General features: G+C 38.3%; 1 protein-coding gene across 1 annotated transcript in view; it reads left to right on the forward strand.

Annotated features, from left to right (window-relative positions):
* Positions 1 to 18160, forward strand: part of shroom4 (shroom family member 4) — a 70315-nt gene that overhangs the window by 31504 nt on the left and 20651 nt on the right. The window contains 2 exon segments of the mRNA XM_088073326.1: positions 16827 to 16931; positions 16933 to 17028. Of these exon segments, the coding sequence (XP_087929452.1) occupies positions 16827 to 16931; positions 16933 to 17028 (201 nt within the window).

The raw sequence follows: 18160 nt of genomic DNA on the forward strand, positions 1-18160 counted from the left end.
AGCCAATTATCCTCCGTATTAAATGTTTGTGTAACTATAACTGGGGTCTCTTTATGCACCGCTCATTTTCTTTGGTGCCCTCTTTCTTCACCACGACTACCTGGTCTGCCAATGTGGCTGCCTGCCAAACACATGTCAACATTTCTGCCAAGCTTGCAGGGACTCCACCTTGTATGTTTTTATATGTGCGTGCACACACACGTGTACATGTATTTTAGTAAGTGTGAGAACTTTGGCGTGTGTGCCTTTTCTGTTATTCTAAGCTCAATTAAAAGTCATTTAACCTAAACTGAGATGGAGAGTAGCTACATGAATTTCTTGCACCAGTACGCTTGTCTTGAAGACGTCAGGAAATTACTCACTGGGGTTCCCCAGTACAATATTTTACTGTATGTTTGTGAAGGAAAATGTACGTACTGTTGTGGCTTTAATTATATGATGTAAATGCAGAGGAAGGAAATGTGGAGTTGGCGAGGAGAGTTGGTTTGTTCAACTTAAGGGCTGGAAAATGGTGCTTTTGTGCAAGTTTTCTGCTTTGATATGGAGGCTTGCGTTGGATTTATGAAGGGGTGTATTGTATCTCACAGGTTTCCATTACGTTCATAAGGAGTTGTGTAACACCGTAAATTAAAAACATTTGATTCTGATGTTTTTTGACTCCTAGAAGGATGTTAAAACTTATATTGTAAGTGCAGTCCAACCATTTTCGTCCATCAAATCTGCCTTTTCTCTGTTTTATCTAAAGCATATCAGTAATTGTTTAAGCTTTCAACCAAAAATACTTCACACCATTGTTCATTCTCTAAATAAAATATGTTCAATTCAGAGTTGCTGCATTGTCCTGCACTGAAAGAGGAGCAGGCCTGCAGGCTAAATTTGGCCAACCACAGGAATTTACTGGCCTGCCCAGCAGTCAGTGGAGGGATAAGACAGCAGTGTGTTTGGGCCTGTTTTGGGTTTATATCAGGAGTGATTGGTTATGGGCATTTTAACAAGCCGACTGATGGTAAAAAGGACCCACAGTGCTGTTGACTGGTGTTGTATTTTTCTCCTAATTAAGAAATCCAACCTTTTAAAGAATGCACCAACAAAAAAAACTAAAAATCGAAATGAAAAAGTATGGCTTTGAGCAAACAGCAGTGAGCGATAACAATTTGAATTGTTTGGCAGGTGAGGAACTTCATTACGCAGAAACATCTCCCAAAAATAATAAGAATCATTCTATGTAATAAATTGCACACTTGCGTACTTTTATACCACATGATTATCCTTCTGAGACAGATTTACTCACCATTTAGGGCTGCAACTGCAGATGTCAGTTTTTTAGACATTTTCGTTGCTGAACCCTTAATTGGCATGTGACCTTTCTGCCCTCCGTCGTTTATTTCAGAGGGTATTTTTGTCTCTATACATCTTTTAGTGTTTTTGAGTGACTGATGATTTTTCCAATATATTTCTGGAAGGGAAAGAATGTTTGGGGATGTTTTGTTAACTTGACCTGGAAATGTTTCTTATATACTACTTCCTGTTTTCACCAACCTTTTGTTAGATCCAGCTATACAGTTTGTCTGTGTGTGTGTGTGTGTGTGTGTGTGTGTGTGTGTGTGTGTGCGCACGCGTGTGTGCATGTGAGTTTCTCTCAGTGGGACACCGTGGAAGAGGCAGGGCGACATTCTTCAGCTTTTGCATCATTTCCTGTTCTTTCCGAGGTTTGCCCTCCTTTACTTCCTGTCCAGCTTGGACTTAATGCGTCTGTGAAATTTGTGTGAAAAGACGCAGCATGCAAAGACCAAACAGTTTATTTACAGCTGCTGATTGAAAAGGAAACGGCTCTTTACTGTAGATGAAGGTGTGCATGTACACTTTGTTTTTGTAGACATTGACAAATGATATGTTGTCTTAATTGGTGAGCTTTAAAGGTGTGCGTAGGTGGATTGCGCTACATTAGATGAGGCCGGGCGAGTTGTTTTCCCCTTATTTCCACTCTCTATGCTAAGATAAACTAACTGGCTTCAGACTTCAGCAACAAAGTCAATAAGTGCATCTTCTCAAAATGTAGAGCTGTTCCTTTAACTGCTGGTAATGGGACGCTTTTCACAGTTGAATCTTCACATTGTGATTCTGGCTAATTAGACGTGAGTGTAAAATCTTTATAAAATTGTTTTTTAAGGGTTTTTTTTTCCTTGGAAGAGTCAACAGAGAAGTGTAAAAGAGCAATAATCTCAAAGATACTGAATAACTGAAGATGACTCATTTCGAGCTGTGCCAATGGTACAAAATAGTCTTGTGGGCGTGGTTGTCTCTCCCTCGCATACCTCCCAACCTTTTTTGAAAGTGTTATAAATGTGTGGATGGATGAAATATTTCAAAATCATACAACACTATATACAGTACAAATTTAATGTTGCTGCTCGTTTTTAGCTTCTATCTTTATTTCTGGTATCAACTGACATCAGGTGATGCCAAATCTTGCAAGAGTATGTTCCAAAACCAAAGAAATAAAGTCAGTTTTCGGTGGCAAAACCCATGTGACACACATACAGGAAATGAACCTAAAAGAGGCCATCACAGTTTATCAATGGTCTCTAATAACCTGCATCCTACTCAGATAATTGTGTAAATATCCAACAAAAATATTTCAAACCTGCTGCGGTCACCAACGCTAGATGGTTAAATCCTCAACATGAGAGTGGATTTAGGTGGTTCAGACCTTTCTGTCGCATAAACTTTGAAATTGTTCATTTTTGTTATTTCTTATGAGGCAATGTCTCTGTTTTGCTGTCTGATTGTGCCAGTCTTCTGCATCCATGCAAGTCCAGTAAGTAGAAATGCAATGCCCACTGGGAAGAGAAATAACTCCAAATTACACCCTTTGGTTGGGTTCAGGTTAGAATTTGGCAGTATATCAGTCATTTTCAACCAGGTTGTTTCTTTAGGATGCATGTGTTTCAGTTTTAGACCCAAAACCCAGAGTTTAGTCCTCTAAATGTATCATTTGTTAACTAAAACCCTAGCTCACTTCTGACCCATTGAAGGACGGCTGTTTGTTTTATTTTTGCGATATCAATCTCTTTTCACGTCACTTTCTACAAACTGTGAACAATCTCACTTTGGAAGGAAATCTCTCTCAAATTCAGAAGCAAATCAAAACAAGTCCGGAAAAGAAAACCTGTCAGATTACAGGGCAACAAAGCAGGAGATATCCTGCAGGCCAGAGTTACGTGGCAGCTTGAAAAATGTGCACAGTGGCAGGAGGAGTGAACACGAGGAAATTAAAATGATAATTACAAGAGAGGCTGATATCATGTTTGAAGTTTTGACAGGGTAAACACGACTTTATGACAGAGGTCTTTCATCTGAGCTCACTTTTTCATTTCTGCTGAACATTGACTAAACATTTATTTTGCGGAGGGCTGCACGGGAGGAGGAGGAGGAGGAGGAGATGAAAGAATAGAAACAGAAAGTGGGTGAAAGAGAAAAGAGTTCTGAGGACTTTAGATAAAATACATTTTTGAAATGTTTTGACACTTCCATCATGAGGTGGCAACATGAACCTTTTTTTCAGATTTATTAACTCATGTTAACTCTATATAGAGCACAAACAACATTTACAATGTGAAACAATAGTATAGTACAGGAATAAATTAAAACTTAAGTTCAGCTCTGCTATCACTGGTGATTGTCACACCATGAAAAAAACAAACAGGTCAAACTTTTGCAGAATAGCATTTCATTTTCTAACTGTACTGCCTGATTTAAACTGTTTTTCACAAAGTGAAAATATCATGTAATGTCATTATCTAAACTCCCTAAAATTAGCAGCAATATGCACTTTTTGTTTGAGTGTTTTTTCCATTGTCTTATTACTACTTATACTTAAATGATGGTCTTTTCATAAAACTGGGCTGTCTGTGCAGTAGGAAGATGCAAATAAAACTGGCACTACATGACCAGAGAAAACAGAAAAATGGCTGCCTGTGGCATTCGCTTTTGCTCAAGAGGTGGGGGATCTAAAACTACCATAGTGCCTGAATGGACCAATAAAAGCATTATAATGCAAACTCCTCTGTTTGACACAATGGCGGCTGGCTGGTAACAAACGATCATGTATTACAGTTAAAAGGTAACCTAAGATATGTTTATGGAAACATTTGACTCGAGAAATAACAGAACAACAGAATCTTGGTTCACAGTTGATCAGCGTTGCTTAGTTTTATAATTTAATCTCCCATTTTTTTCAGCCTGCATTTTTACAGGAAACAGCATAGCGCCACTTCATGTTAATATCCAGCTGAAACCAAGATTGAGTCTATATCCTCCAGTTCAATACTCTACTTGACTTTCCTCCTGTGTAATCTGTCTCTGTGTTGTCCGGTGAGCTGCTCAATTTCACAGTTTGTTTGTTCTTGTTCATTTGAAACATTTGTTTCCCTCTTTTCCCTGGAGGAGTTCATCCTCCGATGCTCTCAGTGCACATGCTGACTTGCTCCTTTAGTTTTTTTACTTTTTCTTGCTTGTTTCAGACTGTCAGAAAGGGGTCTGTGGGCGCAGACGCACACAACGTGCACACGCACGCACACACATTCATGTGATTTTTTGGGGGATTTTACCGCAGACAGATTGATGGGCAAAATGTGCGCACACACACACACATCCCGTTGTTTAGATTTTTATACCACAGGGTCCCTGGAGACCGGAGCAAGACTGAGGTCTGCGGTGCCAAGAACCATGAAACACAATAGTCTGCCCCCCATCACTCCTTCCCAAACTGAACAATAGACATTCCTGGCATTCTTTAAGACCTCTTCCTCAAAACACACACATAAACACACACACACACAGTCACACACATATACATCATTCTGGGTCTGATTAAGGACTGACTGTAAATGATTTTAGTTGTGACGCTGTTAGGGGTGAATTATCGACATTGTGGATAGAAAAGACGAATGTGTCTTTCTGTTTTTTAGTCAGGATGAATAGAATTAGAGGGCAGTGATAGTCAAAGGGACAAATAAGAGAGTTTATGGTGAGAAGTTCATTTCGGTTGTAAAAATGTGGATTCAGGTAAAGCTGGAGGTGCTTAGTCGTCCAGGATTCTGGCTTTATTCAGCAACTCACAAAATGTGTATTTCGATGGTAGGGCTTAAACTACTGATTATTTTAGTGTCAGTTTATCTGTGGATTATTTTCCCAATCAATCGATTAGTTGTTTTATAAAACGTCAATTGGCGACAAATGTTGATCAGTGTTTCCCATAGCCTAAGATGACATCCTTAAATGTTTGTTCACAACCCAAAGAGTTTTAGTTTAATGTCAGAGAGGACTAAAGAAACTGATGCTTGACTCTGGGAATTTTGACCTTTTTTCTCAGAAAATTACTGAAACTAATTAATCTATTATCAGATTAGTTGGTGATTAATATAATTTGTTAACCAATTCATTGTTGCAGCTTTAGTTAATGGTCTCTTTTTAACTGACATAAAATTTGGTTGGAAACTTGTGTCCATTCTCAGAAACATGTTAGAAAAAAGGGGGGAAAAAACTAATTTAGCCTGTTCAAGGAATTTTGGATTTAATAATCTCCTGCCGAGAAGGGAGTTTGACATGACTCAAACGAGTTTAAACCTAAAATTCCCACCTATAGCAGTTTTATGTTATGTTATTTTGTTGTTGAATGGTAGTCTCACACAGCATGCATGACCTTTACGTTGCGATTTGTATTTTTACTGTTTTCTGACATTTTATAGAGCAAAACATTTCTCAATTTATCTGCTAAGTATTTAGCAGATTGGCCAATAAAGAAAGTAACCATTAGTTGCAGCTCTAGCGCAGTGTGTGTGTGTGTGTGTGTGTGTGTGTGTGTGTGTGTGTGTGTGTGTGTGTGTGTGTGTGTGTGTGTGTGTGTTTGCACAAGCATGCGTGTGTCTTTGTGAATATCTATGTGGGTGAGTTTGTCCGTCCTCTACGCGTGTGGTCTGCTACAGTTTATCTGTCTCCTCTGGCCTGGTTTTTATTAACTGGCCCATTAAACCGCAACTCCATGATACATGACACTGGCCTCCCCACACACACAGACGCACAGTGGTCTTCTCAAACACACACAAATTCCTGGAGGTCAACTTGGACACACACACACATGTTAAAAAGATGTGTTTGCATTATGGCAGAGGAACCAGGACATTTAGTGCCATCATATTGAATCAGTGCTCTCCAGAAAGAGAGAGAAGGGGGATCTACCCTTTAACCCTGTAACCTCACTCTACCAATTAATGATTATTAAGTCTATAAAATGGCCATAAATAACTATCATCACAAGTTTCAGATCCCAAGATGCTTTTAATTTGATTCAATTGTTTTCACTTGACCACAGTATGAAAGAATGAAAAGCTACACGTATTCAGCTTTTTGAGGCTGAAAACAGGAAATGCTTAATCAATTGGCACACTATTCATATATAGTGATTTGCCATGTGTCACAGCTTTCATCTGGATTATTCTGGTCCCTTACTGCTCTGAAAGTCTTATGTTTAACCCATCCAGGGAAACAGTGTTAAACTTTGGAAGTAGACTGAATAAATTGTTAGACAGAGAACATTACCGCCACAGAGATGATACAAAACAAGTAAAAAATCCCAATATGAACAACCTAAGGTTGTTACTGCAGTTATATTAACAGAGCGTAAATATGATTTAATGTTTCCAGAACATTAATTTATCCACTTTTCTCTTCATCTTTGTGAGGAAAACTCAGTGGAGATGGAAATGTGTTTTGTGAAGAAGAACTTTAATAACTAACTAATTTTTAAAGACGCCTCACATGGTTGTTTTCAGACGGCCATTTCCTTTATTCCATTTCCTTTATTCCTTTATTCCGTGTATGTTTCCATGTAATTGACTCATCAGCTGACACTGATTCATTCCAGTGTTTACTCTGAGAATTACACTTGCAATTCCCTTTAACATATATAATTCAATGTCTTTCAGTGCTTTCACTTTCTTTTAGTATATCGACGTTAACTCTTCATCTGCTTTCAACACTTTTACTCTTAACTGTCTCTTAAGTCCCATCCAGTGTTTATACTTGACACTAATGTTACCTTAAAGACCAATTTATGGTTTCTACAGCCATTTATGTTCACGGCTTCACGTCAACTCCTTTCAGTTCCTCAACTCCTGTAAGGCTAAGACTTCTGCTCCTACCAGCACGTTTTCTTCAGTTTTAACTAAACTCAAATTCAGCTTATTTCATTACTGCACTTTAACTGGCACTTTCACTCCTTTAAGTGTTTCAGCTCCTTCCTTGCTTACACTTCACTTCCAGTTGCTTTAACCATTGCAATTCAACTGAAATTATAGTGACTCAACATTGTTCCTGCTTCAAAAGACACAACTTCTTCTAGCACCTTGATTTCAAATTCCACTTCACATTCAGTTTATTGAACTTTTACCAATTTACCTACTTTAACTAGTTACTGACTCCTTACTTCCACTTGGCCTCCTTTTAGTGCTTTCACTCCCACTGACTCTTCGACTCCTTTCAGCACTTTTGGTTACATTTTAAGTACCATTCAATTTTTAGATTTTACCTGCTGATTTAATATTCTGTCAATACTTTCAAATTAATTGCCTCTGTAATTTCTTTATGTACATTTGTTTCAATTGCCACTTCCACTTCTTTCAAGTGCCTCAACTTCAGCTACTGACATTCAAATACATGTCACGAGGCTCCCAGGAATCAGTAATTTAAGATAAGAATTTCAGATTTAAGTTGTCTTTTCACTTAATTTGACTGATGGAAGAGCAAATTCTCAGGAACCTTTATAAAAAACTTAAAATTTTCTTGACAGTTGTATGAAGTAAATGGCAGTGAAGTACTGATTACAGGCAAACACACACACACACACACACACACACACACACTCACACATAATGTTAGGGGATGGAGCAGTAACAAACAGTGCATTGTGCTGCCGATGCTTAAAGTGGACTTCACCCTTCCTGCTGTCGACCTCTGGTATGAGCCTAGTCTCACTGTACTGATTACCTGGTATGTCAGAAATTGTGTGTGTGTGTGTGTGTGTATGTGTGCGTGTGTGTGTGTGTGTGTGAGACAGAGAGTCTGCAGGTACATATATGTGTGTCTAAGCAGTAAATGCTAACTATGAGTATGTGTGTCATCTAGAAGTCCATAATCAAGGGTGACAAGGGTCCATAAGAGAGGCAAACAAACAGGATTGCAAGCACACACACATGCGCGCGCACGCACACACACACACGGACCCATAAAGCAAACAAATAGGGCCTGATTGCAGGAGAAACACAAAGGGGCAGAGGGGAGGAGGTGAGGTTGTTTAGGCTTTCTAGCATAGTTAACCCTCACCCTTTTGAAGGGAAGACAGGGAATGTAAGGAATCTGCTCACATGCATGTATATAACTCACACACTCATGCTCTCACACACACATCTTCACACACAGTCTGCAGGAGATATAAGTCTCCAGGAAATCCTTTGAAGCCTGCTGAGGCCCTCATGTTATTAAGTGTCTGCTGTTGTGGAGTTGGTTAAACTTCAACAGCGTTAATGTGGGACACTCACACCTCTTGATGTTTGCTCAGAAAGGTTCAAGCCTGGTCCAGATAATGAGGACATAGTGACACAAATACAGGGGTCACGTGCAGATTTTATCAGCTGTAGCTAATCAGTGTTAAATTAATGAGCTGGTCAAACTATAAAACGAAACGCTTGGCTGTTAAAAGTCTATTTTTAATCCATGTTCAGATTTTGACTTTACATGAAGCAGCTACAATTCAGTCTTTAATAATATAGCTGATTTAGTAGTTGTCAAACATCAATGTTTACATTACTCCCCTGTAGTTTCCCACCAGTGGTCTGTTTATATTATTATAAGTGGATAAGTATGTATGCATGAGTGGTAAGGTTACAAGCTAAATTTATATTTGGTAAGAAATGTACACTTACTCCCACAAGTTTTCTTATTTGACTCTTAAAATGAATGAATACCTTATTTCAAATTCAAATTTACAGTAATCACATTTATATTCATGCATGTAGAAGTTTTTTAAAAAAAATGAAGTGACAGAAGATTAATAGAATACTTGTTTCACTTATTAGTCAAGAAAAAAAAAGAAATTCATTTTTTCAATTTCACCTTTTCAAATGTGACAAGTTGCTGCTTGTATCTGTTTTATATAATCACAAATTCAAATTCTAGGTTTCCTTAGACTATTTTATGGATAAAATGATTATTTTGAAGACATTACCATGAGCTCTGGCAGCTTGTGATGGATTTTTTCACAATTGATAGTGACATTTATGAAGTATAGAAAACAAGACAAGTTAGCCTTTGGAGCTGGTTAATACTATCTATGCAAATGACAGATCAACGGGAGAGCAGCATGAAAGCAAGAAGCATTTACTCTGCAGGTATCTCTGTAGACCAAAACATCTCCAATAGTGCATACTGACAAGCTGCATGACTTGAAAAATCTTAGTTCACTGAGAGGTCTTCCACTTATGATTCAAACCTTCGACTTTCAGGCGGCAGCCCTAGAAGCATACAGTGGAGACCTGGCAAGAAATAACAGGAAAGAGGGGGGATCCAGGCCAGACTCCCAGGCAGGCTATCTGAAAACCAATAAGAAGCAATAAGAGAGCTACAGTTTATATATTTTGTTTTTTGTTGTTTTTTTTTTAAAAAAAAAGGGGATTTCAGGAGCAGTGCAATAAGTAATTTAATTACTTCCCTGTGAGTGCATAAAATATTTACTTCTGCTTTTGGTGTCAGAAATCAGAATAACAAATACTTTATTGATCCCCAGGGGGGAAATTGTGGTTCATTACAGTCACTCTGATGCCAAGCAAAGAGAATTATAGCAAGTAGGAATAAGTGCAAGCACAAGTATATAAAAATATAAATAGTAAAATAGAAATAAAGTAATGGTAAATAATAATATAATATAATATAATATAATATAATGTAATATAATATAATATAATATAATATAATATAATATAATATAATATAATATAATATAATAATAATGTAGAAGTGTGTAAAAATATAAAGAAATACAGTATTAGACAATTAGTACTAGCATGTGAACATTTAAATTATAATATGGATGCTGTATTTAATGTGTAAAGTGTGTAAAGTACAAAGCTGTGACTTATGCTGCAATACAATGTATAAAACTAGTATGCAAGTTCAAAATATAAAAAAATACATAAATATGTATGCTGATTTGATTTCCAACAAAAAAAGCTATGTAGGGAATAGCAGCTGACTCAGGTCTGGTTCTTCCACCTTTTGTGAATACACAATTGCAACAAAAAAAGTACTTTTCAGTATGATGGAGATGTTACAGTCAAAGGTATAGTTCTCTGATAAAGTCCCTTTAACAGAATTGCTGTCTTAAAGAAACACAGCAATAAGGAGAGTGATTAAAGCCACCTTTCCTGTTTTATCTTTCTCCTCCACTCATTGTTTTTCTTTTTTGTGTGTCTGTGTAATTATTCCTCAGATTCTTGTATTTTCCTGCAGACCTCCCATCATCTCTTACATTCCCCTTCTTTCACCACATTTTGTTTTTCTCGTCTCCCGGCCAAACTGAAAAAGCCCCCTTGTCTGTCCAACAGTCTCTGCTTTCTTTGCTCTTTCGATCTCTTTTTTATGCTCTGCAAACACACGTGCACGCTAACACACACACATACACACACTCACAAGGAGGAAGTACCTCTGCATTTTTCCCCCCCGTCAAACAATAACAGTGTGGAACTCTGGGTATTATTTTAGCAGCCGTCCACCACTTTATCTGCTCTCCACAATACTTCCTCTCTCACTGACTCACACATCCTGCAGGAGAGGGGGCAAGAGAGGCAGGGAGAGAATGAGATGAGGAGAGAGAGAGAGTGAGAGGGGTGGGAGAGAGAGAAATGCAGAGTGCAGGAGGGAGAAATAGCCATGTTTTGTCTTCCAGCGAGAGGAGCGAGGGAGGAGGAAGAGAGGAAAAGGAGGGAGAGGGGATGTGAGCATCGTCGCTTGGTGTTTTTCCCTCTTGGTCAGAACCTGCCAGATACTTCACTTCTTCACGTGGACACCAGCTCTTGGACTCTTTCTACCAAGTGTCAGATGTTGCGGACGAAGCTCGGTTCTCTCAGCAGACCTCAACCAGCTTGAAAGAAAAGTTTTTACGAGGCGCGATTATCGGAAAAACTTGTAAGGTGGATTTAGAGCGTGTTGTCTGGCTTCCCAAGTAGACGCTTTGAACTTGAACTCTGGGTATCAGGGATGCTGGGACCCTGAACTGGGATCAGTTTGACAGCGGATGCTTCAGTCTGCGGAGTCCGGTAGGTTTGTGCTCATCGGTTTAGGATTAATATCTTCTTTGAAGATTCAATTTTTGGAACTTTATGAGGCAAAATGCATCTTTGTTGTTTGACAGAAAGTAGCCAAGCTGTTATCTTCCCAGTGAGGGGTTGCTGAGCACATGATTCGTCTTTTCACAAACACCCACATGCACAAGCTTTTCGTCATCTTATTTACAATCTTCTAATCATTCTTGTCTTGTTCTGAGTCCTTCTTGTCCCCTGGAAGACATGTATTGCCATAGTTTTGGTCCTTATCTCAGGGACAGTGTAGAGTCCAAATCTATTTGTCTGGCATTCGTTCTGTACTGTATTGAGACTGTGTGTGTGACTCAGATTATGCGCATTGACCTTTGCGGTATCAGTCAGCTGTTGCAGTTTCTGACCATTAAGTGGGACATTCCAGCAGCATAGAGGCTCATTCAGAGTTGCAAGACAGAGAATTCATAATTTGTCGGCCTTTGACTGTTTTTTTTCTCGTCATTTGTGTCTTTGTGTTTTTGTCTCTTCTGTTCTCATATTTAGACCCCTATTTATCAATCAATTCAATTTAAGATAGAAAAAAAACCTTGAGAAGATATCCAGAAATAGAAGCTTTCCATGTCTTACAAACGTGATTAGATTTCCTGTTTGGTTTGTGGTTGCAGCGACTCCACAACAGCTGTAGATTTACTCATTATCTCGGTTTCCATGTAAAGGACACGCTGTTGCCTCTTGTGTGCCAGTGAATTCATAGAAAAACATGATTCATGTGATTCCGATTTGCGTGTTCTTCCTAGTTGAGACAGGTTGCCAACTGGGTTACAGCATCAGAAACAGGAAAAAGTTAGTTCTTTGGACTATTATATTAAAAACTGTTACACCTATAAGTGGCCCTAATACCCAAAACAGACAGTAATATCCAGTCCTATTAATAAAAAGGCAGTGGACCTTCTGGAGCCTCTATGGTTGTCATTGAATAGAGCCCTGATAAAGGCTGTTGAAATCGTGTTTAACATTTTACTCCAAAGAGAGATTTTTCACAGCACATTTTCTGACTCAAGTCTTTGAGATAACTAAAACTGCACAACCTCAAGCAGTTCCGTGGAGAAATAGTCTCTGTTACATCTTGGACACTCATCCTTGATACATCCTTGAATGCCCTTGATAATGAGCAGCTCATTCCCGAACCTTGCAAGGATCTTAAAATGCCTTAAACCATTCAATAGGCATGTTTTTGGTTATTTGTAAGTCAGAAGGCATCAGAATTATAACCAAATTAGCTTTGACTAAAAGGTCATAATTTGCTGTCATCTTACATAATTTATATAAAGATGTCACCTTTTACATTCTTAACTACTTAGTGCTGAATGTTAAAGTTATGACTGTAATAGTTTGGTCAACGCTGTAGAGTTTTCTGACACTTTAACATTTTTTTTAGTTTATTTAATTTAAACTGTTTTATAGTAGAACTGGCAAACTTATACAGCATTGCAATGACTACATATTTTACTATTGCATTGTTGAAACAAATGGTGTATTTTTTTGAATTTGCAAAGCACCGAATTATGCTTTGTGGGTAGTGCAAATGCTTGAGGCCTTGAGAGGTAGTGTAAAAAACCTCTACACATTCCTCTGGTAAAACAAGTGTTACTGGACCACTAAAATGAGCAGAATATTGTGTAACACAATAAAAACTGCTCATTCGTAGAAAAGATGATATTGATATATCATATTTTTCACTGCCTCGCACACTTCACAGCTTGGGTTCCATGTAGAAGATGCAGTGCTTCATGCTGCAAATCCCCAAATTTGTGGGATTGCTGACCCCCCCCTCCAAGCACTGCTCTGAGCATTTTGGAAAAACAGCAATGTGGTTTTGGAAGAACTTTCCCTTTCTCCCCTGCATGGCTACAAAACAGTAGCTTTCTATATCACATTCTTAGGTTGTGCATTTGTCAGCATTTTTTTGGGGTCTTTATCGCACATTCTCCATCAAACCATGGCGTCACATCGTTTGTTATTTTCATGGTCATCAATCTCTGAAAGCTAAACTTGGAGAAAAGGGGTTCGATAATGGTATTTTGTCTGGTCTAGTTTGGATAGTTCCCACACATATTCATGCAAACACACATATATAGGCATAGACGCGCAGACAGAAACACACACAGGCTCTACATAAACTTTCTCAGGGGATAATTTAAGGACATTGTCAGCAGAGTCGAACAATCAGTGGGCTCAGATAGAAATCCCTCTTAAGGAGCGAGAACCAGGAAACAAGGGTGTTTATTTTGGAAATGGTTCCCCTGCTCCTGCTTTATCATAAACAATAATACTCAGAAATGGTCCTTTCCTTTCCCTTGCGGTGCCAGGATCCGCATTCCTCTCCCAAAATTGTACCTCCAAATGTTTCTCAGAATTACCCAGAATAGTGTCATTTTACAGTTTTGTACTTAAAGTTTGAGAATCTTAACCAAAGACACGCCAAGGGATCTCTGTCGGTGGGACTCAAATCTTTTCATTTAACTTGTCCATTCCCCCCATGCAGCTGTTGTCGCAGTTGTTTTCAGAGCTGTTTTCAAGTCCAAGTCAAACAAGTCGATTTAAAGTCAATAAAGATAATTCTAATTTATAATAGAGTCTTGTCAAGTCTCAAGTCTTGTCATGTCAATCAAGATAATTCTAATTTATAATAGAGTCTTCTCAAGTCTTGTCAAGACCAGTCCAAAGCAAGTCTGAAGTCAAACGAGACAAGTCCCAGTCAAGAACAGTTCTACTGAGAAAAGAATAACTCAACTTAGAGTCTCATCAAGTCTCAAGTCAAGTCTCATGTCAATCTAGATAGGTCCAAATCAAGTTTAAGTCTAGTTCAGTGTCAAATCAAACAAGAAAAGTCCAAGAATTGTCTCAAATCATTCATGAAATCTTCAAATCAGACATAAATCTTGTTTTAAGTCATTCAAAAGAAGTTAAGACAAGTTCAAGTCAGATTTGGGACAAATCAAGAGTCAAATGTAAGTCCAAGTTAAGTCCCTAAGGTCAGTCTTGTCAAGTCTTAAAAAAGTACAAATCTTTTTAAGTTTCATGTCAATCAAGAGAAGTTGAATTCCAGTGTGAGTTTAGACGTTTGTTAAGTAGCTGAGACAAGCTGAAGGTAAATCCCAGTCAAGAACGAGCCTTGCCAAATCACAAGTCTATTCAGACAGGTATAACTCATTTTAAATCTCTGTAACGCAAATCAAGTCAGGTCCATGTCAAGTTTGAGACGAGTCAAGTGTCAAATCAAATGAGATAAATTCCAAAACACATATTATATCAATCAAGATAAATTCAAGTCAGGTACAAACCTTGTTTAGTTTCAAGTCATTTAAGTCTAGTTAAGTCTAGACTCAAATCAATAAAGACAGAAAAAGAAAAATTAAACCCATATACAAGTCACGTCAAGTCTCATGCAAATCAAAAGAAGTCCACGTCTGGTCTGAAACTATTCAATTGTTAAATTAAATAAGACAAATCAAAGTCAAGCTCATATTCTAATAAATATGGAGTCAATTAAAATAAGCCAAAGTCAAATCTCACGTCAGTCAAGTCAGCAGCTTTTGTTGCTTGTATGCTGTGCATGTGATTTCCATCCAGCAGCCGTTTTCCTGACCGTGTAATCCAAAACATAAACACATAATGGTCCATTCAGACTAAGAAATGGCACATTTATACCTGACTGTGCTTTCTTTCTTTCCAGCTCTTTTTCAGACACTCATCCTGTTTCTCTTTCTGCCTCACACTTGTGCACACACACACTGTCTGCAGGGGGCTGAATTGAATCTGGCTCACATATGGGATCGGAAGTCTGTATAAGGGTATTAGTGAATATAATGGGATACGCTGGAATGTCTGGCTTCAGATCAGTGTGGAGAACATACTGTACATGTTAGATGAGTTTTTAATGGCAGTCTAATCGAAGGCCAAACATCTTTTAAGGAAGCTGTTTCCACACAATTTGGGTTGGTAAGGTATTGCTGCTGTGTAAGTTTTATGTGAGCCATGTTCTTCCAAGACACTTACAACTGTGGTTGCAAATAAGGATGTCGCCGTAGTCATCTGGCCTGGGTTAATCGTCATATTTTCTAAAAACCTTGCTTCGAATTGTGGTTAAAAGAATCATGGAAAAATTGATGCACTATAGAAAAAGGAAATTACATTAGCCCCCAGGAGAAAAGGATGACAAACGTCATTTGTCTATGTTGCACATTTATATAAGATAGGAGGGCTAATGCAGGAAAAACACACCACAGCAGCTTCTTTATATTCGGGCAAAATCTTAAGTTTAACAAATTTAGATTAGTCCTCAACTGATATCAGTGCCAACAGACTATATAAATATAAAAATATCCCATGTAATAATGACCTTGGTAAATGCAAAAGAGGCAACAAAGAATCTCTGAACCCCTAGAAACCTGAGAAAATTGGCTTAGTGTCTTCTTAAAACATGTGAGGAAAGTGAAGCAATGAAAAACTTTAGCACACAAAAAAAGAAAAGAAAAATTGTAGGAAAAAAACAACAACAGGGAAGTGGCTTGAAAAAGTGCTCAGAAAGTATGTAGAATTAACTCTAAATATATAATTATAATTAAATAATTATTTTTCTTATATTTCCCCCTCTCCCTCTATCTCTCTCATTCTCTCTTTAAAAGAAAAACAAAAACTCATTTTCAGTTCATTTTATTGTCAGCTTTTTCTAATTTCTTGTAATTTCCAAGACATTTCTCGCCAAGTTGCTTGTTGCCTTTTTAGACATGTTTTCAAAAGAAATCAAACCAATTTGCTCAAATTTTATAGATTTAAATTCCTGTGAAAGGCAAACATGACACAAGAAACTGATGTCGATCCAGGTTTCAAAGGGTTAATGTGGTCAGTGGCACATTTGGACACATTTACAGTTAAATTGAAAACCTCATACAGATTCAACCTTGTCTTTAATATTCTGCTCGGTGAGGGTAGACCTAATTTTAAAAACACCTCTCAGTAGTAAAAGTCAGCAGCAGCACAAATACAGCCTCCAAAATGACTATTAAGTTTAATTAACCTGAACGTTATAAACTTCAAAAAGGCGGAATTTATTGCAGGGCTGCTGTATTACTTTTAACCAAGTGTACCTAATAAATTGACACCTGCCTGCATAGTGCGTAATCATTTTTGTTAAAACAAATACATTTTTTTGGGGATAATGGCTTTAGGCATCATTTGATAAGAGACAGATCGGAAAGATGGGGTCAAGAGAGGGGAATGACATGCAACAAAGTAACCCAGTAAATGAACGATTTAATTACATGGTGCTCATCTTAGAGCACCTGAGGTTGTACAAAGGCTGATTTACGTTACATTTTCAGAGCTGAGCTAAGCCGAATAGGTTCATCGTTGTCACTGATCCTCACCTGAGTTTCTCTCTCTCATCTCTCACAGACGCAGCGTTCCTCTCATCAGACCTCACTCCTGGCACCTGGCAAAGCTATCGGAGCCACCCCTCCCTCCCCTCCCTCCTCCGTCTCCTCCTCCTCCACCCTGCCTCCCCTGCAGACTCCCTCCTCTCCCCCTCCTCCCCTCTGTCTGCCATGCAGCTCCACCCCGGCTCGTACACACTACCCTGGCACACAACTGACAACAGGTGAGAGATGGATCGTCATACCAGACTTTTACTAAACTACTAAACTACTTTTTACTAAACTATTAATGGTCATCAACCTCTGAAATCACGCTACTTTTATTTTATTGAAATAATTTCAATTAGACATTTCTAAAGCAAACTATACATTAAAAGCGATATTTAAAAAAAAGAAAAATGAAAGAAAAAAAACTTAAGTTTATTTCTGTTAAATCAGTTTTCTTTCAGCTTTCATTTTACGCTTCTTATGACTTCATTTTATCTTTATTTTAGCAGGAAGTCTCATTGAGATCAAAAATCCCTTTTTGTGCAAAATGTTCCCATTCATTGTGATTACATATGCACTGCTAAATATTTTCTCTTCCTCTGGCCCACTTCCTTAATCCTGCTGTTGACATTGTGTCACTTTTACAAAAAAAATTTGCCTGATGTGCAGATTTAGTCACACAGTGAGTGTGTCATGCTGTAGGAGCCAATGACTGCATGGGACATTGGCTGCAAGTCACTGCGGGGGGATTTTGTTCGCCAGGAAACAGGTGACATCACCGTGTTCTAATGTCAACACTGCCCACGCAGGAAGCCCATTGGTCTATTTTGGGATTCTATTTAAACATTCCGAAGTGATTACCAATCAGACCTGTTCTTTGTCCCTCTGGCTGTCTACGATGGGCCAGGTTAATGTTTTTAGTTTAGGTCAGATGCAAAATCTGTCTGCGTGATTCGTCAAAAAGTGCTAACATTTTGTTTCAGTCATATTTTTTTCTTTTTATTTGGTGAGTTTTTATTAGCTGTCATGTAGAGCAATCTTAGCTAATGATCATTCTGTCTTTTCAGGTCAAATGAGGGTGTGTGGAAATCCATTAAAGCCTTGATTAAATGCTAAAATAACATGTAACAGTAACACAAGGACAGAGATGTTTTTTAAGTCAGCAAAATGCCTGAACAATGTAGGGCTGCACCGAACGATTTTTTTTAAAAAATTTTTTTCACAGTTTCTCTAGATGCAGGTGACACGCAGCTCAGACGCGCCTGACAAGCGCTGCTCAGGCGAGCAGTGTGCACGCTTTAAATTGATACATGAGTGCCAAAACAAAACAACACGCTCGGCGCTGCTCACGCTCTCACGAGGCGCGCT

This window comes from Plectropomus leopardus, chromosome 23, assembly GCF_026936395.1.
Source record: "Plectropomus leopardus strain MGB_pleo_1.0 chromosome 23, ASM2693639v1, whole genome shotgun sequence".
In the NCBI taxonomy this organism is placed as follows: domain Eukaryota; kingdom Metazoa; phylum Chordata; class Actinopteri; order Perciformes; family Serranidae; genus Plectropomus; species Plectropomus leopardus.